Here is a 17923-nt window from a genome sequence, read left to right on the forward strand (position 1 = left end):
TATTACCTAACAGCAACAACAAGTAGTTGTTATACTATTTAAGCAATAGCTTTCTCAGCTTAAACATTACACACAGACACAGACACACACACACACACGATGTGTATATGATGTGTTTTCTGTATGTACATATCCCTGTTTATATACATGGATTTGTATATACAGAATCTACATTATAAATATTATGAAGAAGAGAAAGAAGGGAGAACTCTCAATACGTTTGTGAGAATAATGGCACTTTTAAGAACATGTGAAGATAGGAAAAATCCAACTAAATAAAAGAAAAAAAAATCCAAGAATCTCAGCATTTTTTGCATCCCAACACTTTCGCAGTCACTCAGTTGCTTCCAGCAAATTTACAAGATGAAAATAGGATTAGAATTAGTCTAATACGTCACCTTCTTGCAAGGAATTATAAAATAAATACACTTTGTGTGAATCTGATCTTCAAGCATATGCCAACTTGTTGACAGTGATTGCAAGTATAAGAAGGATCTATTCTTTTTTCCCTACCTTCTCATTTCCCTCTCCCACTTTTAATTAATCAAAATTGGTCTGAATTATTTTGTATTTCTTCACAGTAAATAAGTTCCAACATGAATAATTTACATATGCATTACTGTATTGATTACCATCTGTAATATCATTTTTTTGTGAATGTGATGATCAGACGCAATCTGTTTTCCTAATATTGCTGCATCATACACCTATATAAAGGCATTATTATAGAGACTTATTTCAGTACACTTCCTAAGAACACCTTAGAATGGAATTTGCCATTATTAGTGCCACGTAACTTGACCTGGTGCTTTTTGAACACATTCTCTCCAGGTAATTAATATGTAACAAGCCAATATAATTTCTGTTCCCTCCATTTAGTAGTCTTCACTGACAACGATCAACTCTTCCTTTAAGACTAGAGAGTTCAGTTATAATAGCAAAGTGAATCATTTTTCAGGAGGATTGGAAAGAATATTTTATTCAGACCACTGTGATTATTGAAAAAATTTAGAAAAGGTATGTTATAATTTCTATTTTTAATTGTTTTACTGTTTAAAAATATTATGACAGTATGCATAAGATTGTAGCAGTATAGGAGAATTTGCTTGAACTATCCAGTCCACTCCATGCCTGGGATGGAATCTTGTCTATATTTGAGAATAGTTTGAACCTGCTAGACCTGAAGTCAGCCAATTGTTTCCCCACATCTCCTAGCTTGTGAAAGTTGCCCAGGAGATGCTATATGAATTTATTCTAGTGATGTCTAATTCTTCTTTGAATGAAGGAGATGTTTTTTAATCTCTTAAAAAAAACCTTGATTCACCACCTTTTCAAAAGTCATCACTCGATCCCACCATACTGGACAATTTTTATCCACTATCCATTTTAGGAAAAGTGGTTAAGAAGGTGGTTGTGCATCAGCTTCAAAGGGCCCTGGATGAAGTCAATTATCTGGCTCTTTTTCTGTCATGATTCAGACCAGGGTATGGGACAGATATGTTGTACTTTTGGATGCAGTAGTTAGAAAGCAGTATTGCAGACTAACTCTGTCAGCAGTTGGATTCTGACAAGCTCAAGGTTCAAGTCAACCTGAGCTGTTAACAATTGAACTCTTGGCATTGAGCAGTGAGTTAGCCTGCAATACTGCATTTTAACCACTGTACCACCACAGCTTTTTATATTATTTTATTTATATTACTTTACATTTCTTTTGATGAAGGTTTATTATATTTTCTCACAGGTTTAATTTTTCATCAGAAATAAGAGGTAAGAGTAGTTTTTAATGTCATATCAATTTCAATTATTTTAAAACTTTTTTTACTAGTGTAAAAGAAATGAAAATATTGCACAGTTCTGTTGAATTTGGTAAACTAAAATAAGATGAAATATATGCTGCAATAGTTCCATTTTTCTTCTGAAAGTGATCTGTAGTTATTGGTTGAAATTTATTGTGATAACAATTCAACTATTTCTGCTTTGGTACTTCGTGCATATCTCAGATGGTGTGCTGTTAGGACAAAATCTTTAACTTAGATTGTTATTCCAAGAATTCAAAGATTATATTGTGGGGATCTAAGAAAGAGAAGGATTGTCATTGTTATATCTGACAATACAATGTTCATATTTTAGATCAAAATTGGTGGAAGAAATACTGAAGACATGAATCTGAAGAAAAACGTTAGCAAGATTCCTTCAGCTCTAATCAGCTGGATCAAAGGTCTAAATTCTTTAAAATTAACTAAACATCTTACCATGGGAAAGAAAGCATACAATTGTATAATAAAACCCCCAACTTTTAAAGTCCCATATACCATTTATTTTACCTATGTCCTTGTCATGTGTCCTGTTAGTTATGTTGGGAAAATATTTATTGAATGGTTGTTTCTCTTAAAAGATTCATGAAGTTCTTTAAAGAAGTTATGGACATCACTTGGTTTTCTTGCTTATTGTTTCATTGAGAGACATTGTGGCTAAGTGACTTAATGAATTAGATAAAGTCTTTGCTCTGGCAGTTTGAATTCTAGCACTGTGTGGCAGGATGAGTTCCTGCCACACACCTCAGCTTCTGCCTACCTAGCAGTTCGAAAACATGTCATATGTGAATAGATGACTAGGTATCACTTTGGTGGGAAGACAAGCTGGCAGATTGTGTGGATGGTTAGCATCCTGCTAGTGCTGACTCTTCATAGTTGTGACATCAAAGGCTTGCAAAGTGGTTTCATTGAAGGGAAAGGGCCCTGGATAACACTGCAGGAAAGCTGTTCATCTTTCTTTCTGGTGAAGAATTAGCCTACCCCTCCCTTTGGGGCACATTGGGAAGTGTGTGGGTGTGAGACAAACAGGGCTAGCAATCTTAGGCAGCCAAACTACTACTCTGCATTAGCACTGTAGTCTCCTGGCTAATGTAACATCATCATATGCTAAATAAATATATTTTTTAATCCAGCCATTGACTACAAGGATCCTCTTGAACAATACTTTGGAAAGATAAATGGATGGATAGATACATCATAATAGACATAGTTAAACCACAGATTCAGAAAACCCAAGGAGCTTTACTTTGGATTTTTCATCCACTTTTTAGGCATTTATTCCTCTTACATTTCCTGCTGGATTCCTGACCCCAGAAAGCAAAAAACAGAATGTCTTTCTAGTTTAAGAAAATTGCCTCACAAGCTACTAGGTAATTATAATAATTTTCTGTGTATATGTAGTTTCCATTTAACAAAGCATATTGCCAAGATTTTACTAAAATAATGGAGTATATACATATATATGTATGTGTGTGTGTGTGTGTGTGTGTGTGTGTGTGTACATACATAGCTTTTGAAATTCTCTATCTAATTTTTAACCAGAGTAAAAGGGTGAGTAATTTGTCCATGTGCTTAAAGGTAAAAAGATATTCCTAACATTTCTTAAAAATAGGAAACTCCATGATTATAGTAGGTTTATTAGTAAAAATGTTCTTAGCAAGTGCTCCCTAAGCATATGTTCCCAAGGGATTTAGTTGTCTCCAGAAATCTGCAGATGAATGGAGAGATGCTTTTGCAATAAAAGACAGAATATTTACCAATGCTTAGTTACTTCATGACTAAATAAATGAACACACTACAAGCTCTTCTGTGGGAATGTCTTTATTTCTTTGAACTAATTTTTGAAGCAAAGTCTAGTAGTCTATTAAATTAGAGGAGAATTGATAGAAAAAGATACGGGAAAATTTCTCTGTCAGACATTACCACTCATTGAGGACACTTTCATAAAGCAAAAATATCCACAAGGAAAGGAAGAATAGAGTTTGGAGGACATATCCTTTATTTCCACAATTGAGTTCCCTGCTTACTCAATATATATTAGTAGTGTATTTTAATTAGAAATAGTAGAAGGAATCAATGCCATTACCTGATCCTAAACAGAGTTAGTTTAGTAGCGACCAGCTCTGGAGAGAACTAAGATTCTACTGTATGTTCAGCCCAGTGGTGGGTTGTTACTGGTTCGCCCCGGATTGGGTGAACTGGTAGTGGCAGTGGTGGGAGGCTCCGCCCACCTGCCCAGATGTCTCTGCACATGTGCAGAAGCATCGTGTGCTCGTGCTCGCACAAATTTAAAATCCACTGAGCTTGACAATTAAATAAACATATTTTGCATTAGCTATTCATCATGATTCAGGACGATAGCATGGCTGGGAAGCTCCTACTTAAAGTCAAGTTATGATTTTAAAACACCAAAACAAACATATTGTAAGAATTTACTAACATGGTTCAATATATCTTTTATATTTTAGACATTGTTTTTTCTTTGAGGATTTATGAATGCATGGAGCCAAGATTTGGATATCTTAAGGACATCATAGACAACACATGGCCTTGGAGAATTATAAGTAATTTCAAAATATATTGGCATAGATAAATACAGTTTACAGATTAACAGTCTTGTAAAATCTAAAATATAAATGTTTAATTCTGTTTTTCAGATGTCTGTTTTTAGTTCCTATTTTTTCTTCCCCATCAAGTTAAAAATGACTGAATGATCATGTGAGAAAGATGTGGTATAATTTTTACACAGAGAGAAATCTAGGCACAAAAACGTTGTTGAAGAAAGTAAAAAAGAGTTAAAAAACAAAGAGGCAGGGAAATTGTAGAACAGTATATTGAAAATGAGACATTATTTTGAAAGTGGGTGAAAATGGATCTTCTGTATGAGTGAAAGGAATTAAAGATAAAAGAGATGAAATGCAATTTAGATTGACATTCATGGAGGGAATGCTGAAATAAATGGTGCAGCAATGGTGGCTGCTGTGCGACAACCAGGTGGAGGACGGTGATGGCTGATAGTAATATATAAAAAATATATAAAAAATAAAATAAAAGTGAATGCCATAAATATTATTGACTAAGAAAAAGATGGAAACGAAGATATGTTTAAAAAATGCAGGTGGATACATTGTACAAAAAGAAATGTTAGTATTAAAATAAGGATATATATGTGTCTATAAAAGGAAAAGTAACAATTTGATTATCATGTGGAAAGCAAGCCATAAATTCTGTGAGAATGTTAAAAATACATAGATGGCTAATTTAAAGAAAGTACGGTACATGAGGAAATAAATAATCTTAGATTATGGAATATTTTGCATCAACGCAGCACGAAACAGTGGTTGCTGAATGCCCTAAGAGGAGTATATCATTGAAGGAAAAATGAGTGAGGAAAAAAAGGATATATATATGTGTGTGTGTGTGTGTTTGTGTATGTGTGTGTGTGTGTGTGTGTGTGAATAATAGATAGGTATAAATATAGATATAGATGATACATATATATTGTTCTTTTAATTCGTAGGTTCATATGTATAATACTTTTCTAGTCAGGGTTTTTTCCTACATAGCTCAAGATATTTGTATAGCCATAGTGGGGTGATATCTCAAATCACCACTTTCAGGCTTTATCAGACATTTTGTGTTGTCTGTTGTGAGACTTAAGGGAGACTGGGATAGTACTATTTCTGTCTTATGAGACTTCTTCAGCCAGCCACACCCTTATTTTATGACTCTTCCCTGTAAAGGTCAAATATTTATTTTTATTTTGTTCTTTTAATTCGTAGGTTCATATGTATAATACTTTTCTAGTCAGGGTTTTTTCTACGTAGCTCAAGATGTTTGTATAGCCATAGTGGGGTGATATCTCAAATCACCACTTTCAGGCTTTATCAGACATTTTGTGTTGTCTGTTGTGAGACTTAAGGGAGACTGGGATAGTACTATTTCTGTCTTATGAGACTTCTTCAGCCAGCCACACCCTTATTTTATGACTCCTCCCTGTAAAGGTTAAATATTTATTTTTATTTTGTTCTTTTAATTTGTAGGTTCATATGTATAATACTTTTCTAGTCAGGGTTTTTTCTACATAGCTCAAGATGTTTGTATAGCCATAGTGGGGTGATATCTCAAATCACCACTTTCAGGCTTTATCAGACATTTTGTGTTGTCTGTTGTGAGACTTAAGGGAGACTGGGATAGTACTATTTCTGTCTTATGAGACTTCTTCAGCAGCCACACCCTTATTTTATGACTCCTCCCTGTAAAGGTCAAATATTTATTTTTATTTTGTTCTTTTAATTCGTAGGTTCATATGTATAATACTTTTCTAGTCAGGGTTTTTTCTACATAGCTCAAGATGTTTGTATAGCCATAGTGGGGTGATATCTCAAATCACCACTTTCAGGCTTTATCAGACAAAACAGGCTTTATCAGAAAAAACCCTGACTAGAAAAGTATTATACATATGAACCTACAAATTAAAAGAACAAAATAAAAATAAATATTTAACCTTTACAGGGAGGAGTCATAAAATAAGGGTGTGGCTGGCTGAAGAAGTCTCATAAGACAGAAATAGTACTATCCCAGTCTCCCTTAAGTCTCACAACAGACAACACAAAATGTCTAATAAAGCCTGAAAGTGGTGATTTGAGATATCACCCCACTATGGCTATACAAACATCTTGAGCTATGTAGGAAAAAACCCTGACTAGAAAAGTATTATATAGATATGTCAGGTTTTGTTGGTATCTTAAATAAACTTCATTTTCAAACACAAAGTCTCTAATGAATCTTTTTTCTTTATTTAAGAATAGAGAACGACTTTCCTGAACTCTGTTGCAGCCAAGATTGGCACCTCCTTCCACACCCCTCCCTTTCCGTTCTTCAACCCCAATGTCTCATTGGCCACTATGCAGGTCCATCTCTTTGTGCCATGCACTTTCTCTTCACAAGAATTCCCCCCTCCCTCTGTTGCCCCAGTAATGCTATCTGCTGAAGAGCCAGCAACTAGGTGAAAGTTCATCACAGCATTAAGCAAGTCTTCCTGTGTCTTTTATGTCAGCGCTGAAAGAGATCACAATTTGGAATGCTGACAATATATATATATATGCAAGTTTTGGTGTATTCGGGTCTTTTCCTGTGTAAGATTGAATCTTGGCGACGTTTCGACGAGGTCCCACTCGTCATCTTCAGGCTGATGTCTTCAGCTTCGTGTTTGTGCGAGGAAAGCATGATCAGAGCTACTATCTTTCTATAAATACTGGAGGGGAGGTGTGGGGTGCTGGCTTTGTTGTTGTGAGCGGATTGATTGCCTGTGTTGTTACATCTTGATTGGTTGATGGAGTTGATGTTTGCAGATTAGTCGGCTGTTTCATAACATCCTGTGTGGGTGAGGTCCTTGATGTGTGCTCATTAGACTTTTGTGTTTTAACGACCTGGGTAATGAGCTGTGTGTTAACATCCTGAGTTCTAGTGTTGTGATATCCTGAGTTTTTTGATGTAATATCCTGAGCAGATGGCTGTGATGCCACATCCCGGACTTTGGTTTGGCTCCGAGTTTGAGGTCTTGCCATGTGTTCATGGCGTGTGTCAGTGACAAGACCTCAAACTCGGAGCCAAAGGATATATATATATATATATATATATCCTTTTTTCTCACTCAGGTTGAATATTTACCATATTTTTTGGAGTATAAGATGCACCGGAGTATAAGATGCACCTACCATTTTTGGTGAGGAAAAGAAGAAAAAGAAATCTCCCTCTGCCTCTGCCTCTGCCTCTGAGCAATTTTGCCTCGTTGGAGCAAACAGCAAACAGCCTGCTTTATTTTCATTTTTGTTTTCAGCATAGCTTGATTAGCACAAGGAAAAAAAAATCTGCTCCAGCAATTTCCATCTTTGCAGCAAGCAGCAGAGCCTGAGCAAAACAGCTGAGAGCAAATCAGCTGAGAGTCAGGAGGCCAATCCAAACAACTTGTACTAATTAGGCTGTGCTGAAGCTGAAAGGAGCTGTTTCTTCTTGCTGTTTGCTGCAAGGAGGTGACTGCTGCAAGGCAGAGGCCAAAGAGTGGGGGCCAGTGGGTGGGTGGGGCTACATTCGGTGTATAAGACACATCTAAATTTTCACCCCCTTTTAGCGGAGGAAAAGGTGCGTCTTATACTCCGAAAAATACAGTAATGTATTTAGAAAATGCTGTGGGGACTATGATGAGGTATATTGTTATTGTTTGAGAATATAAATGTATGTATTCATTTGTATGCATAGAATGTTATACCTTTGCCTGAGAATGATATCCAATAAAAATTAAGTAGATTATGTGACAAAATAAAAAATATATAGCTCTAAATGTTAATGAATTAAAAGCCAAGCTGGATAGGCGAAATGAAGTTTGCATATTCTGGTAGAATAGTAGTAAGAAGCACATGATTCTCCCCCCCTTCCCCCCCCATTGGAATGAGAGTTTAGTGTGCCAGGAGAAATGTAAAAGCATAGCTACTAACCATATTGACTCAAAAATGTAAAAAAAGTAAGAAATAGTTCTTTTCAAAATTTATTTTTTAACCATCTGATCAGCAATTTAAACTCCAAGAATGATACAGATTACTCTTTCTTTTCCATGCACATTCCTATGATATCTCTTTAATAATGGATAATCTTGTTTGCTCTTGTATATAGATACATTTATCCATATTTCTATAGAAAAATATTTCACGTTAAAGATAACAAATGATGAGATTGTTTTGGGAGGAGTATCTTTGCTTGCTTTTACTTTTTGGATTAATTTGAAATTTATGAATTAATTTCACAGATTGTATCGCATAGACTAGTAATTATCATTGTGATATGGACAAGTGAGTAATGAGTTATTGGCAGTTACTTTCCATATTAATGATTCAGACAGCTTCAGGATAACCTTGAAAAAATTACTTATGATCAACTAACTACACCAAAAAACATATTCTAGAATCTACAAAAGTATATGATTTTTAAATTTAGTTTAAAGAGAAATAAAATATAAATCTTACACAATAAAAAGTAGAATTTAATGTAATAATTTTAGTGATTCTTTATATTAGGTGAACATTGTGTACTAATAAGGGAAATGATATATTAATATATAGACTTCTTTTTTCTTTCTTTCCCCCAGATCAGTTAAAGAAAGAAAATAGTAAGTCTCTTTAAACTAAGATTTTAATTATTTATTTGTTTTAGGCTTGTTTAATTTTCATGCAAGATAAATTCCTAATTTTTTTGAAATGTGTAAAAAGGTTCCGCTTTTCCTTTGCAGATCAGTTACAGGCAGAAAATGGTAAGTATGTTAATGAATCTCAGCATTTGAATGATTGATTAATATAAAGAATACATTGTAATAAAGGGTATTTAACTGAAATTTAAAAACGAATAGTTTAATACTTTAAAATAGTATTTAAAAAGTAAAATCTTCTTTTGTAATGTTAAATGTTACATTGTCTATCTAGGATTGCTTTCTGGAGCTGTAACTAGTCCTGGTGTTTTCCTCTTGCAGATAATTGTCAATGAGACCTGAGAGGGTAGAGCTAGGATATTGAAAATGCAATGGCTTCTCTGACAGGGGAATTCTGGGAGCGGAATAATCTTATATGCTCCTTTTAGATATTTTTACTACTATTTTTCATGTACTCTATGCCATATGCAGAATAAATGAATAAAATAAATCTGGAAGCTGATGTCCATAATTCTTAAAGTTAATAAGATTGAGAAACACTGGTTGAGATTAATAATGTAGCTACACATTTTATCTTTATTCTAATTCTTTTAAGAAATACCTTCTGTTCTCCCATTTCATTTTATTATCCCATGGGACATATTAACTATTTACTCATTAAGCTCTTCTTCATGTGAAACATTAACATAAAACATAAGAAAGAGTAAGCAAAAGCAATCAAAGGGATAAAATAAGAGAATGAAAAAAATTATAGAAATAAAATTATTATTATTAAAAAAGAAGTGCTAAAGAAAAATATAAAATGTACAATTAAGGGTTGAAGACAATTATTTTATTCTAGAGAAAGTTAAAGTTTCCATTGCTTTTATTATTCTTGAAGTGGTACGAGTCCAAAGGTGATTTATGTTCATTGCTTGGAAAGTCAGTTATAACTGGCTACAAAAGAACAATGAGAAAACAAATCTTGAGAGAGAATAAAGCACTTTATGAAAACTAACAGACATTTTTCCTCCATGATCCAGGTGAGAATAGGTATGGAGCAGAGGTGGTATTCAAAATTTTTTACTACTGGTTCTGTGGGTATAGCTTGGTGGGCATGTGACTGGGTTGGCATGGCTTGGTGGGCATGTGACTGGGTGGGTGTGGCTGAGTGGTTATTTGACTGGGTGGGTGTGGCTGGGTGGTCATGTGATTGAGTGGTCATGGCTAACTTGACATCACTCACGTCGAGGGGCGCTTTGCCTCGCACCGCTTGCCTGGCCTACCAAGCTCTTCTGGTCTTTGTCTATTAATTTGTCTCTCTCATCTCTCTTTTTCTCTCTCTCATCTCTCTTTTTCTTTCTCTCTCTCTCTCTCATTTCTCTCTCTTTCTCTCTCCCTATCTCTCTCTTTCTCATGTCTCTCTCATGTCTCTCTTTCATCTTTCTATTTCTTTCCCCCTTCCTCTTTCTTTCTTTCTCTCTCTCATCTCTTTTTCCCTCTCTCTCCCCCTCTCTCCTGACATCATCTCTCTCTCTCTGTCTCTCTCATCTCCTCTCTCTCTTCTTTTTTATCTTTCTCTTTACCTATCTCTCTCATTTCTCTCTCTTTCTTTCTCATCTCTCTCTCATCTCTCTCATTCTCTTTCTTTTTCCCTCTCTTTCTCTCTCATCTCTTTCTCCCTCATTATGATGCAGAGCATTGGCTGCAGCCTTGGTGATCTAACAAAATGTCTTCCAGCTCTTTGACTTTGAAGAGCCGAGAGGCTGAGAGCAAAAGTAGCTGTGGAGGGGGGACAGGGGTATGTCCCTCCATAAGGACACATGGAGGCAGACACCGTGCCTCTGAGGAAAAGAGGATGTGGCAAAGTCCTGGCTGTCACCGGGAGAGGGCTGAGGAGGGAGACAGATGCCCCTGTCATCCTTGCCACCACTACTTTTTCTCTCAGCTTCTTGGCTTCTTCCATGGGGGCACTAGTCGATCTTGAAGAGCTGGAAGATGTTTTGTTAGATCGCTGCCAAACTCATTGGTGTAGGCCTAGCCCTGTGTTCTGTTCCCGTACCCCACATGCACCCCCACAGACGGCCTGGAGTTAATAAGCCACATGACAAAACTCTTTGAAGATAAAGCTGGCAGCAACCCAGTGGCTAGCTGCCAATTCAGACTTTACTCACACAAAACAAAGATTAGACTGCCAGCATTCCGATAAAACAGGCAGAGTGTCAACAATACAAGGATTAATCCAAATGTAGTCCGATAAAGCAGGCAAAGTCCAGTAACACAGAGATCATGGAGTATTTCCAGTTTTTGCTCGTCACAAACTGAACCGGCCACCACACCCACATTTATACCCTGTGGGGTGTGGTCCAGTGGCTCAGCTAATCTCTGGCATGCTTTCCCTTCTGCTGTGCACGCTTCTCCCTGTACCTCTGTCGCGGGTCCAGCCAGCACTTATCTTCTTCATTGCTGTCCACCTGTGGCTGCGGGGACATGCTTGGCTCTGAGCCTATCGTTTGCCCTTCGGTGTCCTCCGGAGGCATTGCCAGAGAGGAGGATCCTGGAGAGGGAGGCCTTGCCAACTCCTCTCCCTCACTCTCAGAGTCTGCATCTGTCGATAGCCCAGGCTCAGGCAACGGAGCCACAACACTCTGAATACCTTCTTGGGCAAAGTTCTTCCAAAATTTGGCCAAGTCTTCTCCTCCTTCTTGGCCTTAACGTGTGTGAGCAAACATGCACACACCTCACAGTGCCTTGAGATGTGTGCGACTGTGCGTGTTTGCTCTGTGTGTATGTTTGAGGCTGAGAAAGAAGAAAAGACTTGGCCGAACTTTTCTGCCTCCCTCTTTTCTTACACTGGCCAGGCAGATGAGCAGTGTCGCATGGGGAAAATGTCCTCCCAGCCAGAGCCAGATTCCTGGTCAGGCAAGTGAGCCTCTTCCTGGCTAATGTGGCCAAGCTAGGCCGCAGCCAGCATGGCCTGTTATGGAGCTGCGCAGTGGCTTAGCCAGCCATCTGAGCCCGGGAATGGGGTGGGGGCACAGAAAGTTCCAGGGATGTGGGGGGGCTAGCCTATGACTCATAGGCTTCCCTGTAGGCAGGACGAGGCAGTTCAGTTGGGGCACAGGCCCTATGTGGGAAGGCAGGTAACAGTTGCAGAGCAGAGACTGTGCATATATGCACAAGCGAATGCCACACAGAGTGCTATGCCACTGGGGAGGTCAGGTCATGTGAGGAGTGATGAGGCGAGGCGATTAGCTGGGCCACATGCCAAAGGCAACATATATAGGGTGGGGGTGGCCAGGGTGGGTGGGGTGAGTGGTGGGTGGGCAGGGACGAGCAGTGAATGAGCAGCAAGCAGGAGAGCGGGTGAGTGGGGGCAGGGCCAGCCAGAGGTCATATTTGCCAATTTGGTGAATCAGTTAGAATTTCCATTACCGGTTTGCCTGAACTGGTCTGAACTAGCAGAATACCACCTCTGGTATGGAGAAAATGAAGCCTAAAGTAAATTAAAGTTTCTTTACAAAATCATTTCCTATATGAAGAATTGACAGGGGGGAACAGGAGGGAAACAAAACGTTTTGGAAAAAAAAAGGGGAAAAGACTGTTTCTCTTTTGAAAAGAATCGTACCTCAGATTTTCTATATTTTATTTTTTCCATTCTTTTATTCACAGAATTCTTAGATGTCCATTTCTACAGAGGTGAGAATAATTGAATAACATTGCATAAGCACAGATAAAAATGGTGAACAGTGAAGGAAAAGTGAGGAAGAGAAATAAGTGTATATGGAAGAGGAAGATGTAGGAAGCATGAAGAGTTCATGCAACAGGGAGAAAAAGATGGAGGAAAAAGAGAGAAAATATGGCTGACAGGAGATGTAGTTACACTTGCATTCAATATTCATCCAGTTCAACATTCTGGGACAATTCAACAAATCCAATTAGAACACAAACAAAAATGCAAGTTATTATCAAAATTTAAATTTAAAACCACTTTTCATTTACTGCAAATGTTTAGAAAATATTGTTTGAAAGAATTTGAAGTTTTCTAAAGTTTAGAAAAATTGTTTAACTACTTTTCTATTGTCTGAAAGAATTTGGATCACTGAGGTGGATCATTTGACTATCAGGACATAAACATAAAGTATTAATCACTTGTAATAATGATAACTAGCCAGCTAGTGCTAATTGGGTTAATGTAATATGTGCAATAACAAATTTTGCTTTCACAAATACAATGCAATATCTATGTAATCAATCAGAAAGGTTTAACACAATTAGAAAGGTATATGGTGGGTGGAAACAAAAATAGTGATCACTTTGTGTATGAATTAAATCACATGAAAAGATTCATGGACTCTTATTTTAAATAAATTAGGCATACATTAATGCTCTATTGTGGTGTCCCACTAGTCACACATAAAATATCTAACAGTGTGTACTTTTTTGTAAAGTCTTCATACATAGATTCTATTAGGAAAGTGTGGTTCCTTGGAAATCATTCAGAAAACTTATTTTATAGCATATAACCATATATAGTACTTGTCTGCTACTTTTTGAAACAACTGCATCCCAAAAACAACTGTCAAAATTATTTCTGAAACCATACATAGTCACATTGTTCATCATAGACAACTAACATTTTCAAAAAGTGATGAAAATATATGTTCTTTTCCAAGATTCTTTTCATATTTTACATAAATGACCTTTGTGATCATATTAAAAGAAACTGTATTCTCTTTGCTGATGATGTTAAACTATTCAACACTACCGACAATGCAACTACCCTTCAAAAAGACCTTGACTATGCGTCAGATTGATCTAACAAGTGGCAACTTCAAATCTCAACCAAAAAATGCTCTGTCTTGCACATTGGCAAATAAATAAATAAATCAAAACATAAAATACAAATTAGATGGACATGACCTTGTAGTTGACCCTCACTCTGTCAAGGACCTTGGAGTACTCATTTCTAAAGATCTAAGTGCCAGAGCCCACTGTAACAACATTGCCAAAAAAGCATTAAGATTGTTAGCTTAATCTTGCGTAGCTTCTTCTCTGGTAATGTTGTACTACTAACTAGACCATACAAAACATTTGCTAGACCAATTCTTGAATATAGCTCATCTGTCTGGAACCTGCACTGCATATTGGACATAAATACAATTGAGAGAGTTCAGAGATATTTTATGAGAAGAGTTCTTCATTCCTCTAATCGCAATAAAATAACTTATGCCACCAGACTCCAAATTTTGAGCTTAGACAATTTAGAACTACACCAACTTCAGTCTGACCTAAGCATAGTACATAAAATTATCTGCCACAATGTCCTTCCTGTCAATGACTACTTCAGCTTCAACCACAACAATACATGAGCAAATAATAGATACAAATTCAAGGTAAACTGCTCCAAACTTGATTGCAGAAAATATGACTTCAGTAACAGAATGGTCAATGCCTGGAAATCACTACCTGACTCTATAGTTTCTTCCCCAAACCCCCAAAACTTTAATCTTAAACTGTCTACTGTTGACCTCACCCCATTACTAAGAGGTCTGTAAGGGGCGTGCATAAGTGCACCATGGTGCCTACCATCTCTGTCTTAATATTCCTTTTTACTTACTCTTTTCATGTTTTCAGATTATGTTTATACTTTTACCTGTTATTTTATATACGCTTGACAAATAAAATAAATAAATAAATAAATAAAAAAAATTCTGAGTTAAGAAATTTTCTTTTCTTTGCAGTTGATCTTACCTTGGACTTAAAAACAGCTCATCCAAGATTGGAAGTGTCTGAAGATGGGAAAAGTGTGAGAGACACTGGAAATATTCATCATGTTTTGATGAGTAAAGAGAGATTTGAGTCTCATACATTTGTCTTGGCAAAACAAGGATTTTCTAAAGGCAACTATTACTGGGAAGTGGAGGTTAGCCATAAAAATGTGTGGGATTTAGGTGTTGCATCTGAAACTGCTCCTAGAATAGGGAAGATCACATTGTCTCCTCAGAATGGCTACTGGGTCATAGGGTGTGATTATAGAAAAGATTACTGGGCTCGGACAGATCCCTGGACACGCTTGAATATGCCATCTAAACCAACAAGAATAGGGATATTCCTAAATGTGAAAAGCCATGAAATTTCTTTTTATGATGCTCAGAGAAAACATAAACTATATACCTTTCTCCATGTTGCTTCTGGGAAATTTTATCCCTTCTTCTCAACAGGCTCTGTAAAAGGAGAAGAATTTGATAATGGGGAATTGATAATCTCACCATGGTTTTGAAGAAAAATGAGATAGTGGAAGAAAAGGAAAGAAATAATTAGGATAGACTTTAGTGTGGTGTAGATGTCTTTTTAATGTCCTGATTGAAAATGAAATGCACAATGATAGAGATCTTTCCAGTGAATACAACCTAGAACACATTTTTCCTTGTGGGTATTTATATTTAAATTTTAACTCCATACTTATATGTCTAAAATATAATACACTTAGAGGTTTTATAGCCTACAGTTATCTTTGTTCCATTAATATACCAGGTTTAATTTATGTAATGCAAAGATATGTTTTGTTTTTACTTCAGTTAGCAGCAATTAACTTTAGAGGAACTGTGATGGCACAGTGGTTAGATTGCAACAATACAGACTAATTTTGCTGACTGCTTATTGCCAACAGTTTGTCAGTTGGACTCTCACCAGCTCAAGGTTGACTCAACCTTCTATCCTTCTGAGGTTGGTAAAATGAGGACCCAGATTGTTGGGGATAATATGCTGATTCTGTAAACCACTTAGAAAGGGATGTAAAAGCACTATGAAGTGGTAGATAAGTCTAAGTGATATTGCTATTATTATTAGAAGTAAAGTTTTGATACTAAAACATTCACTTACAATAAACAATAGAGCCAAATAACTATTTTATTAATGCAGACAATGTACAACCTTTTTTCCACAGCTTTAAAATGTTAACCATGTAATATTTCTGATGTAATATTAAACACTGGTTCTGAAAAAAATGGTTTTGTTTATCGATTGGCTTTTTAAAGGAGAAGAAATAAATAGGGAAGCTATTCAAATCCACATAATTTAAGAGAATTTTGAACTGACTTCAAGTTAAGAAGCAACTGGAAGAAATGCATTGATCAGATATTTATGAACATTATAATAATGATAATGTGAAAGACTGGGTCTTATATTTATTTTTGATCAAAAAGACCTATTAGGGCCTATTTTGAATGGGGCTGAAAGTGTCCAGCAGCAGCTACAGCCTGCCGGCTCCATGACTGGTGCACTCTGGGACAGCGAAGCCTGGTCAGTGCAGGTGAGTGGGAGTGCTGCTACCGCTGGCAATCCCATCCAGCCAGAGCCCGCACAGCCGCCTGCCCACTCTGTCCTAGCATCTGGTTGTTTGCAACTGCCACAGAGCAGGCAGCCACACCATGCACCAGTGCTGCCAACAGGAGATCAGGCAATTCAGGTGATGGTGGGTGTGCAGCTGCTCAACATGTCTTGCACCCACACATGGGTCCCTGCAACCAGGCCTCCCATGCCCCACCATCTGCTTTATCTTGTGGCACTGGCATCAGCAACCTGTCCAGCCCGAACCTGCACAGCTCTCCACTCACTCCGTCCCACTATCTAGTTTTCGTGACTGCCATAGACCAGGCAGCTGCACCATGTGGCATTGCTGCCAACACGAGATCAGGTGAGGCAGGTGGTGGTATGTGTGTGGAGCTGCCCAACACTCTCTGCACCCTTACATCTCAGGGTCCCACACACTGCCACCTGCTTCATCTCATGACACCATCACTGGCAATCCTGTCCAGCCAGAGCCCGTGTGGCTGCCCGCTTACTTCATCCTACCAGGGCACATGATCCACCCCTACCTGCCTTGCCTTATCTCATATTGGCAGCACTGGTACATAGTGCAGCCGCCTGCTCAATTGCAGCCACGATCAACCAATCGGTGGGATGGAGTGAGTGGGAGTCTGCATAGGCTCCAGCTGGATGGGGTTGCCAGTGCTGGTGTGGTGAGATAGAGGAGGTGGCATGGCATGAGAAGCTGGCTGCAGGGACTCTGAGGTGCGTGGGTGCAGGGTGCATGGGCCAGATTCACCCCACCCACCTGCCTCGACTGACTTAGTGTCGGAAGCATCAGCATACAGTGTGGCTTCCTGTTCTGTGGCAGCCATGAGCAGATGGTGGAACAAAGTGGGCTGCACAGGCTTCGGGTGGACAGGATTGCTGGTGCCAGAGGAAGCACGTGGCATTCATTGGATGGCTTGGCTGCGAGAACCCTGAGGTGCGTGGGTATGGGGCACTTGGGCAGATCCAGTCCCCACCTGCTTTGTGGGACCTGACATGTGGTACCAGTGCATGGTGTGGCTGCCTGATCTGTTGTGGCCATGAGCAACCTGACAGTAGGACAGAGTGAGCAGATGGCCAATGGGGGCTCCAGCTGGATGGGGTTGCCAGTGCCATGAGACAAAACTGGTGGTGGAGCATGGGAGGCCTGGCTGCAGGGACCCTGATGTGTGCAGGTGTGTGGCATGTGGTGCAGAACCACCCCCCAACCTGCTTTGCCTGACTGCATGGTGCCTGCCCTGCCCTGCTGTGTCTGTGAACAACCAGATGGTGGGATGGAATTGATGGGCTTAACTGCAACTTATTTTTGTGGTAGGGCTTAATTAGGCACATGCTTAAAAATCATGCTAGGGCTCATTTTCTGGTTGGGTCTTATTTTCAAGGAAATATGTGCTTTTACTAATCCTTGCCTCTCTACTCTGAAATAAATTAATTAACATCCAATGTTAAAATATTTAGAATTAAGAGAACAATAAGATCAGACCTGTGAACCTGCAACATAGGTGGCTTGCTTCAGGATAAAATGAAATCTACCTGTTAACAAACATAACACAGATCTTCAAAATAGAAA

At 38.1% G+C, this 17923-nt stretch overlaps 1 protein-coding gene across 1 annotated transcript; it reads left to right on the forward strand.

Moving 5' to 3' along the window:
- Positions 1-525: 525 nt before the first annotated feature.
- Positions 526-16004, forward strand: LOC148113999 (zinc-binding protein A33-like). Its single transcript, XM_087891947.1, has 9 exons — positions 526-1017; positions 1742-1767; positions 2131-2218; positions 3086-3184; positions 4283-4378; positions 8959-8979; positions 9100-9120; positions 12667-12693; positions 14739-16004. The coding sequence occupies exons 3-9, from the start codon at positions 2161-2163 to the stop codon at positions 15275-15277; spliced, it is 861 nt and encodes a 286-aa protein (XP_087748073.1). The 5' UTR covers positions 526-1017; positions 1742-1767; positions 2131-2160; the 3' UTR covers positions 15278-16004.
- The last annotated feature ends 1919 nt before the right edge of the window (positions 16005-17923 follow it).

This window comes from Pantherophis guttatus, chromosome 4 (genome assembly GCF_059756535.1).
Source record: "Pantherophis guttatus breed Tessera chromosome 4, ASM5975653v1, whole genome shotgun sequence".
Classification (NCBI taxonomy): Eukaryota; Metazoa; Chordata; class Lepidosauria; order Squamata; family Colubridae; genus Pantherophis; species Pantherophis guttatus.